At 38.8% G+C, this 14,252-nt stretch overlaps 1 protein-coding gene across 1 annotated transcript in view; it reads right to left on the minus strand.

Moving 5' to 3' along the window:
- The window catches only part of COL21A1 (collagen type XXI alpha 1 chain), a 113,815-nt gene that overhangs the window by 85,683 nt on the left and 13,880 nt on the right, over positions 1 to 14,252 (minus strand). Inside the window, exons 2-3 of the mRNA XM_089531143.1 lie at positions 6,045 to 6,170; positions 1,140 to 1,691 (exon numbers count right to left, since the gene is read on the minus strand). Coding sequence (XP_089387269.1) covers positions 1,140 to 1,691; positions 6,045 to 6,132 — 640 coding nt within the window. The 5' untranslated portion in view covers positions 6,133 to 6,170. The remainder of the gene's footprint in view (positions 1 to 1,139; positions 1,692 to 6,044; positions 6,171 to 14,252) is intronic.

The raw sequence follows: 14,252 nt of genomic DNA on the forward strand, positions 1-14,252 counted from the left end.
GAAAAAAAGACCCTCAACCCACTGAAGTTACTCATCCCTTCTGTAAACTGAAACATGATACTGAAAACATAGGAAGATTAACTGCTGGAAAACAATGGCAGTGGAAGCAGGAGGACATGTTGTGGCCCTCCTTGAAAATTTCTACATCACACAAAGATAAAATACAAACTTTAATAAGAACTTGTTGGCAATTTTCTTCAGTCCATCTTTTTATTATTATTATTATTATTATTATTATTATTATTATTATTATTTTCTCATTTCAGAACCATATTGATAAATCTAATGGTTGACACTCGTTCAAAGGAAAAGTCCCTCTCAGGCCCCTCCACTATCGTGTTTGCCTCAGCAGACTGGTAAAGCTGCTGCAAAGACCAAGGGAGGGTCAGCCAGATAAGGTTTCATACACTTAACAGCTAGTCTAGACTTGGGAAGTGCCAGATGTAGTGATTACAAAGTCTGACTTGGCAGTGAGTTACATTTCCTCACTTCTCATGCAAATACTTATTTTTTCATAATTTGAAACCTATGCTTCTTTTTATTGAACACACCCCTTCCTTGTTAAATTCACCTGCTTATTTAAGGTACTGTAGATAAAATTTCAGATGTCAGTTCACACATGAACTTGGGATCAACATGTATACACAAAGGCACAGCAGGCATTCCCCTACATCTTCCGCTATCTGCAGTAGAAACTGAAATATCTTGGGAACGACTCCTCTTTGAAACCCTGTTTCTAGTTGACTTGCCAGTCTGCAATAATGATAAACTAAATAGTTGAATAGCATGAGTTTGTACTAGGTAGGCCCAGTATATCCATAAAACATATGTGGTTGAAATAAGTGAGGTCAACACACCACAACTGCACATGATACAGTCAGCTCTCTGTATCCACAGATTCAATCATCCATGGCTTGAAAATATATATTTTTTTAAATTACAAAAAGCAAATCTTGATTTTGCTATTTTATATAAGGGACACCATTTTATTGTACCATTATATATAATGGGACTTGAGCATCCATGAATTTTGTTATCCATGGGGGCTCCTGGAATGCAATCCCAGTGAATATCAAAGACCCACTGTACATCTAAAACAAAACAAAAAAGATTAATTGCAAAAATACATTAATATTTACCTTCACAGAGTTTCTGTTTTATTACTTCTCTTATTCTGGATATTGCAATATAATCTTCAACATAGAATACATAGGTTGATGAAGGCTTGTTGGCAATTGCTCGCAGTTCTTCCTCTTCAGTTTCTGAACCGACTCCAATAGCAAACAGGGTGATCTTGTTTTTTCTTGCTTCGGCTGCCACGTCTTTGACGTCATCTTGTGACTTACCATCAGTAAGAACAACAGCAATTTTTGTAAGAAATCTTGAGGATTTGGCAAATAGGTGGTCAAGAGAAAACTGAATTGCTTTCCCTGTTTGTGTATTTCCACCCAAGTACTGTATATATTCCATTGCTCTGACTAGGTTGTCATTGGAATCGTGGGAACCAAGTGGAATTTCAAGTACAGGATAATCACTGTACTGAACTACTCCAACTTGAATAAACTTTGGTCCTATATCAAAGTTACTTGTAATGTTTACAAGCCATCTTTTGACAATTTCAAAGTTTTCAGGGCCAACACTGTAGGAGCCATCCAAGATGAAAACTAAATCTGTTGGGGCAGTACGGCAACCTTAAAAAAGAGAGGCGGAGAATTAAAAAATGTATGTTATTTTTGTTTAAACCAAGTTCAGATATCAATAAAAATAGTCTCTTCAGGCCACTAGCATTCAAACGTGATGAATTCTAAGAGTCTTTGATTGAATGGCAGTATAGAAATCTTTCAGACAATCAATTTGTAGAGTCATTTCCATCCAAATACATGCTACATTAAGTGGTTATTTGTTCACAAGAAAATCAGACAACATTAAGGCTACTGTAATCTGGAGTGTAAAACCCATTGAAAACATTCAGACTTACTTCTGATTAAACATGCACAGGACTGCATTACATCTCTCTTTTTAACTACCGTAAAAGGACTTAAATTGGTCACAACTAACAGAGATTTATTAATCTCACCAGGGTTTAAACACAACTAACTTTCTCTAGGATGGAGTTTGTATCCTGTATTTTTCTAGGGACTTTATCACAGGGAGGCAAAGTGGTGGCAAACTGGTTAAATCCTATGCAGGAACAGGATTTTAAAATCCTCAAAACACCAACTTTTGCAGGTTGGTTTTCAGATGCATTGACATCAATGAGAAATAATGTGACATTAATCTGAATGCAAAGTTGACAAAACACACTCCTTTTTACTTTCAGGAAATTTCCAAAAGTAAAAAGGAACGGGTTTTGTCAACTTTGCATTCAGATGAATGTCTCATTGACGCAAATGTCATCTGAAAAACTACCCACTTTTGCAGATTATTTCTAATTTCTGTTCGGGTTAACCCTGAACGTCATGTGAAAAACAACCTGCTTTTGTGGGTTTTTTCCACTTTAAATCAAGTTTCTGCACGCGATCCATCCTGGGTGATAAACCCCTAGGTTGGAGTTTATATGTGGCTATTTTCAACCTTTCACCGAATGCCCACTTGGTGACTTTCTCTTATGGCTACTGGCAAGCTAACTGACAAGTTTGGCAAGAAAGATCAAGAGGCAGAGAAATCTGCAATATATGAATGGCAGTATAGAAATCTTTCAGACAATCCATTTGTGGAGTCACTTCCATCCAAATACATGCTACATTAAGTCGTCATTTGTTCACTTTTTGCTAAATCTTTATTGTCTTCCTTTGTTAATATATAATTTGTTGCATACCTTTAGAAATTACCTGAAAAAGGTTGTATTAATAAGACTGTTTGAGAACTAAGGACTGTCAGGGTGGGGTGGTGATGCAGTAAAATACATAATTTTTCCACAGTATAGAGGGAATGGTTTAAATGATTTAAAATCCTGGTTTGTGGTTATGACAATTCACCCGAGTGAAACCACAAGCTTTAAAATATTCTCAGGAAGTGGTCACATCTAACCACATTTAGTTGTCTCTAACCACATAATATTTAACCATGTACAAAAGTATACCAGATTAATATGTACTCAAATGGTCTTCTTTTATGTACTGTACCTCTGTCCATTGAAGGTTATCCTATCTCTGCCCAATGAATGGCGAATTGTTTGAATACATCAAGTAAGTTAACAGAAATTGCCTGTTTCTGAGTAATACAAATTGCCTGCGGCTTGGAGTACTTCACATGCATAAGAATCCTGTTTTTCTTCTGGGATGTATAAAGCTATCTTCTAATATAGGCTGTAACCAATGTGCAACAAGAGTTGGTAGATGAAAGCAAGTGACCCAATCAGTTGATTTCAAATTAACAGGAAAAATAAATAAATCAAGACTACATTTTGAATTTTTTTTCTGGACGTAGATGTGCAAAGTGTGAACTCTGGGCCCCTCTATCCCCCACCCAACCCAGAAAGAATTGGTATAAATCAACCAGTTCCCCTCAAAGAAAATATGAGGAGGAAGGCTGGCTATTTAAAGGCCATGCCATCCCAACAGGTCTGTTTGGGGCTAGAAATATTCTTTTTTAAAAAACAGAAGTGCTTGTAAAACCTCCCAGGTTTTGTGATTGAACAGAAATTTTACACGATTTAGGATCATCTCTGAAAACAACGGGGTGCCAGTTCAATATCATCTCAGGCCAAAATCTGAGAGTTAGGGTGCATCCACACTGCAGAAATAATGCAGTTTGATACTGCTTAAACAGTCATGGCTCAATGCTATGGAAATCTAGGATTTGTAGTTTACTGTGGCACCAAAGCTATCTTACAGAGTCGGCCCTTCTTATACATGGATTTTTTAATACACGGATTCAAGCATCCACAGTTTGAAAATGTTCAAAAAAACTATATATTTCAAATATCAAACTCTGATTTTCCAATTCTTATAAGGGACACCATTTTGCTACGTCATTATATTTAAAGGGACTTGAGCATCCACGGATTTTGTTATCCACGGGGGATCTTAGAACCAAACCCTAGCATATAACAAGGGTCCATATCTCACAGTTCTTAGAAGACCATAGCATTGACCATGGTAGTTAAAGTGGTGTCAAACTGTATTATTTCTGCAGTGAGGATGCAGCACTAGTGACATACCTGGCTGATATAATCAAGGATTGAACATTAGCGTTGCTTACAGTTTGTGTTCAGACAGACACACACAAATATACACATGTCATATTTTCCTGTTTGGAAATTAAGGCACAAATCTAAGCTAAAGGGGATGTTCTTGGATCAAGGTGAAATAAGGGAATAATTTCTTCTCGCTTACTTTGGAAGAAAGGGTAAGGAACATTTAATGTAGCTTACTTGCTTCTAACCAGAAAGGGGATACAGAGCAGGAGATGAGCCCCTTTCTGCCATAATAAGTGGAAGGGAAGGATGAAGCTAACTAAATAAAAACATCACCACCCCCTTCGCTGACAGTCTTTGCAAGTTGCACCAACATATGCTCTACAAGCACAAAGCCCTTTCTTCTTGTCTTGAGCTGAGCCCAGGACAACTGGCAAATCTGTCTCCCATTTGAAGATAACCCACAAAAACAGGAGACTCAGGACCAGGCACAGATCTGGCAACCTAAGCCCACATATACTCCATTTAGTACAAGAGGCAGACTTTAGTTTGGCTCTCGCCATAATGCACATTATGAAAAAGAAAGCAAGTACCATTGATCAAAATGGAAGATGGGGCCAAACTATACAAGACACAGGAGATTCATGGCTTGCTTTCCAGAAAATTTGTTTAAAAATTCTAAGCAGTTGCAGAAGGGAGAGGAGGGGAAAATACATCTGGGAAGTAATGCTTGGGCTGGGGGAGGCTCGCCTGCTTCCACACAACATTTCCCCATCAAGATTGTGTCTCCCGAGACTGATATTAATTCTGCTGTGGAAATAGCACAGGTATTTGTATTGTTTTAGTCTTCTTTCACTTCTTAGTGAACCTGAATTCCACATTTTTATGGCTGACTTTAAACAACCATAATGTATAAAACAGAGATGTTAAGTAACCTCAGTCTTGCCACAGAGCTTCTACACAGCATCATTATATATAGCTTATTCTGAGACAAGCAAAGATGTGATTGACAGCAGCACAGAACATGGTTTGTTTGATGATAATGCAGGGAGTGGGCTTCAGATTCATCTCCAAGTATGATGGATTGCAACCTGCTTAGTACAGAGCATTTGAGCCACTTTCCTTGTTTAGACACTACCAAAAATGGTGATTTAACAAACTTGGGTCTAATCTTCACTGCAGAAATCATGTAGTTTGACACTGCTTTAACTGCCATAATTCAGTTCTATGGAATTCTGGGATTTGTAGTTTTTGAGAGATACTTGGCCTTTTCTGTCACAGAGCTCTGGTGTGACTGCAAATCCCAGGATTCCTCAGCATTGAGCTATGGCATTTAAAACTGTGTCAAACTGCATTATTTCTGCAGTGCAGATTAGACCTGGGAAGGCTCTATTAAGCCAGGCACACAACAAAAAGAGGGGGAAATGAGTGTGTAAACCTGGAAAACTTCTTACCCAAGAGATTACAGGTTTTTGGACACTGAGCATGATGTCAGAACTGGGTCAAAGTGTTAAGAAGCCATGAGAAAGCAATACTGCAGACACAAGGAAAGCTTGCAGTTTTGATGCAGGTAGTGCCAAAGAAGGTAGGGAATAAAGGTAAATTAGCATAGACCTCTTTCCCAGCTTTAGAAAAAAATATCGCCTGCCTGTAAAACAACTGGAGAAAGAAACTGGACTGTCTGCAGTTGTGATTTTTTTAATTGTCATACTGTGTAGTTTAAATACAATATACTAAAACTAGAGCTCTAAAAGTTTAATTATAAGGCACATATACCCATGACAAAATATACAATTTCTTTAAACATACTTTAAATGAATCCATTACAACGCATATTGTATCTTTTTTAGGAAAGCCTTCACTTTTCATTGATAAGCCATGGTTAGAAAATAATGTTGATGCTTACTTGATCTTATATCACCATCTTCAGCTGATACGTAATCATGAAACAACAACATTAAAACTGTTGAAAGAAATTTTATGTTCTTTGCCATGTATACAGTATTTCCAGAACTTCAAATCCTGAAATAAACTGGGGAAAAACATAATTTGTTTTAATACAATTGTATTAAATTCAGTTAAACATAAAGCATCAGAATTGTTAGGGCTTTTTAGAAAATCAATCCCTGTGTAATCATGAGTCTTGCTTTCTGCATTACATGAGTTTAATGATGTTGGAGGATACATGGTTTAATGTATAAAGCTAAAATGTTTGCACATTTTTCTAAAGGAGCATTATCATAAGAAGCTAAAACTTGTAATAATCAGAGATAATAAGATGGACGGGAAGTTTTTCATTTTTGACTTTACATAGTTATTTTGCAATCAACAGGTACAGCCCAACGTTTACCACAATAATAAAGGAACAGTCTATAAAAACCCATTTAATTCAGCATGCACAAGTAGTTATAGGTACATGGAAATAACTATGCAATTTCCCCTATTCTGTAGCAGTTTCCAAAAGTGGTAAACCACTTGATGAATGCAATACATGTCCACCTCCTAGAGCATCTCACAAACAGCACACAACAACAACAAAATTGTTAAGTAGTCTTATGCATTTCCCCAAGAGTGGTGCTTCTCAAACTTTGGTTCTCCAGATGTTTTGGACTTCAGCTTCCAGTATTTCTGACCATTGGCTGTACTGGCAGGGACATCTGGGAGTAGAAGCCCAAAACATCTGGAGGGCCAAAGTTTGAGAACCACTGAAATAGAGCCTAATCTTTTGAACCTCAGCTGTTCAAAAGAGATCATATTGATGTCACATTTATAGAACACAAAAAATGTCACTGCACACAGTGTGAGTAGCAAGCTCTCACACAAAACCAACTTTGAGAACAAGGTTTGTTAATCAGTACATTATTTCCAGACTATCTGCTGTACTGGTTCCAATTATAACATGATAATCATACTAAATTACAGCCTACAGTTAGGGTCAAGTAGTAGGAAATTGAATTGGCCTTTGAGCTAATCAGTGCCAGCTTCAAGTTTTCAGTCTTTCAGGCAAGATCCCCTCAGTGAGCTGCCCTCTACTTGTACACAAATGATGGAGTCGGTGATAGAGGATGATCCCGTCTTGTCATCAGTTCTCACTCTCTCACTCGCTCTTTCAATGGCCATACAGTTGGCAGCACAGGTATCCTACTGATTCATGGGGCTTGGCACGGGCCTTGGCACAGGCTCAACAGTGTTGATGTTTGATTAAATCCCCGCACCTAAACTCAAACTTCAGCTCAGCTCTGAAGGTCTGGGGTCAACCAAGGCATTTAAATCAGACTGTCCTAGTATGGATAGACCACAATAATCCTATTATAATTACATGCACACAGATGTATCCCATCATCTTTGTATCTCCTTTCCTATTCTCGCCCCACACCACTTTACAATGTAGGACAGGAATCTATCATTCTTTGCTTATGTTACGCTATGAAATGAAACATCCCATGATGGTCAACTGAATTATTCTTTATTTCATATGAAATAGTTAGAGAAAGCCTGCTAAAAGTGGCGGTCACTCACCGGCGGCCCCCCCCGGTAGTTATAGGTACATAGAAATAACTATGCAATTCTGTAACAGTTTCCAAAAGTGGTAAACCACTTCATGAATGCAATACATCTGGGAAGGGAGAAAAGAGATTGAGAGAGAGCACTATGCCCCCTCCACACGTGCATGGCAAAGGCAGGGAAGAAGGGCCACAGAGCCACTAGGCCTCCCTCCAAGGCCACAGGGCTCATCCGCCACCCTCATGGACCCCCGAGGAGACCCTGGCAGTGAGGCCCAGCCCAGGCTGCCACCCCCCCCTCCAGGGCCCAGGGGTCTTTAGGGCACCTTGTCCTCCCTATGCTAGCCCCCTCGCTGTACTGCTCACTCGCTCTCGGTGGGCTCCCTCTGCCAGCCCATCTGTCTGCTTGACCAACCCTCTGTGCCTCACTTCGCCTTGCCAGCTGCTGCTGCTGCTGCTGCTTCTGCCATTGCCTCCATTCAACTGTTTTCCTCCAAGCACCTTGGGGGCGAGACGACCCTGCCATTAGGGACAACACAGGTTTGCCGTCCGCGGATACTCAAATCCACAGAAGGCAAGTCCGCAGATACCAAGGGCTATAGTACAATGGAAATAAATATACTGCTGGTCCTTGACCAATTGGAAAAAAGATAATTACTGGACTCCTACATCTGATAGTTCTAGAAACATCCTGTGAGGTTGTTGTTTTTTTTACCCCAAAATAAACAGATACAAATTATTTTCATTCATTAAAAAGAAAATATTTTTGCTTTGGGGGGAAAAAACCTGAACCCTGTAACCATCTCCTACTGAGTTTTACGTAAAGGTATAATTGTTTACACAAAGCCTAGTAATTAGCAGCATTTCCAGTTACTTATTGTGAAATACTGAGTTCTACAAAAATCTGAGAACCTGCTTAATAGTGATGCCAAGTTTTCATCGGGTTACGCAAAACTTCCTCAGGGCTCAGGTATATGGAAATAAACAATCATTTCCTTTTCTTTGTGAAGAGCAGCCAAATGGACAGAATGAAAAGAATGCCATTGATTTGCCATTAGAGACTATACAGCCATGCAGTGGAGTAACACTGCCAGCTAAAATTACCTGCCAGCCCAGAAAGAAGATGAAAAAAGGAAAAAACAAATAACTGCAAACTTTGACAAGCCTTTGGTTTCACAAGCAACAGATGCTAGAGTTTTAATGGGACGGTGATCAAAATAAATTTGAAATAGCATACTTGGCTTCGAACATGCTGACTAATGGTTCTGTGTGCCAAATGGAGTGTCTTCTATCGACATATTTGGGGGTTCAGATTGTTCTATCTTACGTAACAATCATGGTTTAATGAACAGTGGGTATATGAAATCACTGCATTCTCTTGTTCCCCCTCAACACTACCATTATGCACCCATGTTGGCATTTCTTACATGGGTTTTTGAAAGTTTACCATTGCATCCAAACTAAGCAACTGTAATTTAAACTGCTGTTTAGTCTTAGTTTAAAATAAATTTATAGTTTGACATCCTGGTTAGGAAACATGCTTCAAACGTAACTGAAACTGTGGCTTAAACAAATGATTAAAGAAACACAAAACCAGCATATGGGGGAAAGAGTGAAGGAAAGCAAATGACCACACCACTTATTCCAATCCAAGATTGTGACATCTAAACTACACACCATTCAACTTCCTCATGCCCACATTGCTTAGCTCCCACAGAAGTCAATGGAGAAAAGCAGCCTAACTAGAATTGTGAAGTCGATCCCACCTCCCCCCCCCCGGGGGGGATGGGAATAAAAAACAACTTTTATACCTGTCCTCCCCCCACACCAAAAAAAAAAAAAAAAGCTTTTTTAATGGGAAAATTTGGGGAAATAGATTTTGGAATATTTTCTTTTCTAATATGATGCATATAATGTTTAAGGTGTTCATATCTTAATTGCTCCCACATTATTTTGAAAAACTATGCAGCACATACATTTTAATGTAAGACTATGTATAGCAGTGCTACTCCAAGCGGTCATCTGCAAACCATTGCTGGTGGGCAAGCCACTGGATGCCAGTCCAGAGCACATTTCCAACACATTTTAATGAGTGACGTTTTGTAATACTGTAACAGGTTAGGATTAGGGTTATTAATGCTCACTTTTGTATGTATGTTTTAAGTCCCATGGTTCTTAATGGCAGCACCCACACACGCAGCCTCTATACATCAGCAGCATGCACAAACTGCCATTAGCAGCAGCAATGGAGCATGCCATCCTTGGAGGCTTAAATTCGTGGATGGCAAGCCTGTGGTTGGGGAAGGCAGGCTGTACTTAGGCCTCAAGGTGACCACTATCCTAGATTGTGATAGCCAATGGGTTCAGCGTGATAAAGTCTGACGAATTCTCCTTATAAATTATTAAAATAAAATATCCAGACAAGAGATATAGAAAATAAGAAGAGTGAAGATTTATTATATAATGAATAAAATATAAAATATGGTTCCACATACACAATAACCTTTCTGTTTCAAACCAAGTAACACTTTTCTTTGAACTCACTCCACATTCTTAGGACCCCAAAGCCCAGTTGAGATCTTCTCCCTTCCCTTCCCCTGGACTAGCTCTCACATTCTTTCTCTGACTGCTCTAACTCTATTTCAACCTGTTTTATATAATTCTTTAACAAAGATCCTGCTAGGATCTGTGGTTTCCCTGACAGTACCCACTGCTCCACCTTCACAACAATCCAAAAACTGTGATTGCCTGACTCTAACCAGGCTTGCCCAGTTTCTCACTTTACACAGGTGTAGTCAATGGGCACAAATATGGTACAGGCCCTGAGCATATTTGAAAAATAAATACTGGTCTCTTTTCCCCCCAAACACACACCTGAGAAACACTAATGTAAACTATCGGATCATTGTAATTTATGGTTTTGGTTCCCTTTCTTGGTTCTTTTTACAGAAAAAAAATCCTTAATGTCTGTTTGACACTATGGAGGACCAATGGAGACAAAATAATTTTCTCTCTTTTACTAATCTTTCTTCTGGGAGTCAGCATGATGTAGTGGTTTGAGTGTTGGGACTAAAATCTAGAGAACAGGGCTTGAATCCCCCTCTCAGCCATGGAAACCCACTGGGTGACCTTAGGCAAGTCACAGTCTCTCAGCCTCAGAGGAAGGCAAAGGCAAACCCACTGAACAAATTTTGTCAAGTAATCCCATGATAGGTTCATTTTCGTGTTGGTTGCCTTCAAGTTGTTTCCAATTTATGACAACCCTAAGGTGAACTTATCACAGGAATTTCTTGGCAAGTTTCTTCAGAGAATGGCCATTGCCAGCCTCCGAGGCTGAGAGAGTGTGACTTGCTCAGGGTCAACAATGGGTTTTCATGGCCAAGTGGGAATTCAAGCCACATTAGGGTCACCATAAATGAGAAACAACTTGAAGGCAAACAACAACAACGTTTTCTTCTATTCCAATTGTTGTTTGTTTTTCATGACATGCAAAATCAATGAGCCTCCTTACAGCTAAGGTGTTCGTATACAACAGCATTGTGTAGCTCCATTTGTAAGGGGGGAAGAAAGAAAATGTAAAAAGAAAATTTAATTTGAAATTGTTTTCTGAGTACTTATTTTTAATACACCAAACATGATAATTCTAAGCCAAACGAAGTTATATATAAAAATGTGGTATGTTTTTCAAGTAACAAAGTGACTTCCAATTTCAACTTCATTTTCCCTCCAAAATTTCCAAATGTAACTCTGTGTCGGGCTGCAGCCTTAGCATTTCCTAGCTTGAGTAGGTAATTATTTTAAAAACTTTTTGGATGAAATTGTCCATTTAGGCTAGAATTTATGATAACAAGCCAGAATATTGATTTACTTTGGTTTTTAACTAGAAGTGTTGCATTTTTGTAGAAATAAATATTCACCCATTTCAGTCTCTCTAAAAACAAATCTCTGGATATTTTACTGCTGATGCTTGGACCATTTTGAAATGAAGTACAAAACCAACAATTATTTCCATACAAAAGGTTCCTAATAGTTATATAAAAGGAAATCATTCCAAAGAAACAATATGTTCTACATAGAAAGAGGCAAACACTGGGGGCCATTTTCCTTCCCCCAGGATCCCAGGACAAAGACCAACTCCTCCAAGAAGTCAATTCTATATTTAAAAAATTATTATTATTATTATTATTATTATTATTATTTTGTTTTTAAAACAAGGTTATAGAAACACCTTGTTCTAAAACACCTTGCTTTGGATGGGAAGGGGAGGCTGGTTCTGGAAAATTTCAGAGCCATGTGCAGCCTTTGAGGTCCGTCCAGCTACTTTAACAAGTATCAGAAGCATTGCTTGAAAATAGTAGATCTCACAGAATCCCCCAGTTGGAACTTCCACTTCTGGGACCATACAGTATTACCCTCTGCAATCCCTAAAGTTGCTATCTGCTACCACTTTTATATCCTTTGTCCTTGTATGTGAGAGAGCATGTGTTTTTGTGTGGAAGATGATTTCCCTTTCAATGTCATAAATAAAACTATATTTGCACCTTGCATTCTGGAGTTCTGTTTCTCAGAACTGGTATACACAGGCGTGATCCCTGCTTTTAGTTGCCGAAGGTGCTCTCAGCAGTTTTAGTTGAGCTAATAAAATTCCCCCTATTAAATACTGCTTATGGGTGCCCTCTGGGACCCTGGCATTTTGGGTAACAATGGACAACAGTATTAAAGAAGATAGGTCAGAATTCACTAAGGCAATTACGAATGTGTTAACTACCTTAATTAGATAGCTACATAGTGTCTCTTGGCCTGAATCTCACACACATCTTTACTTAGTGGGTAGCAGCCACTGTGCACAACAGAGGTCTGTTCCCCTGTTGATCAGAAAGCAGCTGACTGATGTTTCTTCACCCTCCTGTGAGTGATCTCCATTGCCACAGGAAGAATCAAGATCCCTGTTGTGATTCTCCTTCACACTGGAGGTTGCGCATGTGAGGAGGGATGGAAATGCTAGTCAGCTGCTTCCTGTTCAATAGGAAAACAGATCCCTGTCACTAGGCTTCTGCCTAGTGAAAACTGGGTGACTTTCATCAAACATGCATATTCCCTGAACTACTGAATACTTAGAGATCATGAATATGAACCATTCATGAATGTGCAACTCTAGGTTCCACATCTTGACTGCCTCAGTGAATTCCAGCCATAATGATTATCTTTTACGCACACTGCAATTTCCTAATTCAAAAACACTTCCCATCATCACCACCAGCAGCTGGTATTAGCCTACTTGCATAAAATACATGGATAAAATACAAAATAACCTTTTTCTTAGGAGATATAACAGCAATTTCAGCAAATTTTCTATTTATATGGGGGAGCCAGTGTGCCATAGTGGTTTGAGTATTGAACGATGACTCAGGAAACCAGGGTTCAATTCTCAGCTTGGCTGTGAAACCCACTGGGTGACCTTGAACAAGTCACACTCTCTCCGACTCAGGGAAAAGCAATAGCAAACATCCTCTGAACAAATCTTGCCAAGAAAAACCCAGAATAGGGTTGCCTTAGGGTTGCCATAAGTCGGAAATGACTTGGAGGCACACAACATCAACACAAACAAAATGCCAGCTTCCACAGTACCAATATTCTTATCATGTGGAGTATGCCTTATAGATTAGCACTGCTATATTTTCAGGCCTAGTATAACTAACTAGGGAGCAAGCCTAGTGCTTAGAGCACTGCCCTTAGGATGATTTATGTGTGAGTAAACATGCTTATGACTGCACCGTAATGTTTCAAATGGGACTATAACTGCAGAATTCACCAAAGCATTTAACAACAGCATCATAACATTAATAAGCTAGCTTTGTCAGTTGAAAAGCCAACAGCACAATTGTGTAGGAACATTCTCTTGAATACAAATATGGTTATTATACTTGGGAGAAAAAGAAGTCCCAGGAAGAAGGGATTATTAAAGAAACATGGTAATTGTTTATTACCACAACATGTTTTTCCATACTACCAATAATAGTATTACCTAGAAGGTAACTGAAATCAAAAGTGTCAGCATAGCATAGTGGTTTGAGCACTGGACTATGGAGACCAGGGTTCGAATCCTCACTCAAACATGGAAACCCACCTTGGGCAAGTCACACAGTCTCTTATCGTAACTTAAGTTAAACTTAATTTTAAAATTTTAACTCAACTTAATAACTCAACTTAAAATCGAAACACAAAAGAATCAAGTTATGCTTGCATTAAGCATCATTCCCAAATTAACATGAACAACCTATTAAACAGAGGGATAATTTTTAATGTAAAACAAATTCCAGATCAAGACAGAATATTGTATCACAAAGAAAAGCCAGAGAAGCTCTGCAGAAAAAGTCAATTTATTTAAAAAATGAAAGAAGTCTAGACAAAGCATCTCAGCATACCATGGTTAAAAGAGGCTCCTACAGAGATTGTACTGATTATCTAGAACACATAGTTCAGTTCAGTTTAGTGATGGCCCAAATCCCTCTGGCATGATTTGGCATCATCTTGGTATTTGGGAGTTTCCTGTGCTCAACTGTTCCTTGAGAGTTTGAACTTGTAATGCTGATACATGCACTGATGGTGCT

Source organism: Sceloporus occidentalis, unplaced genomic scaffold (genome assembly GCF_023333645.1).
Source record: "Sceloporus occidentalis isolate IW3139 unplaced genomic scaffold, rSceOcc1.0.p SCAF_6, whole genome shotgun sequence".
NCBI lineage: Eukaryota > Metazoa > Chordata > Lepidosauria > Squamata > Phrynosomatidae > Sceloporus > Sceloporus occidentalis.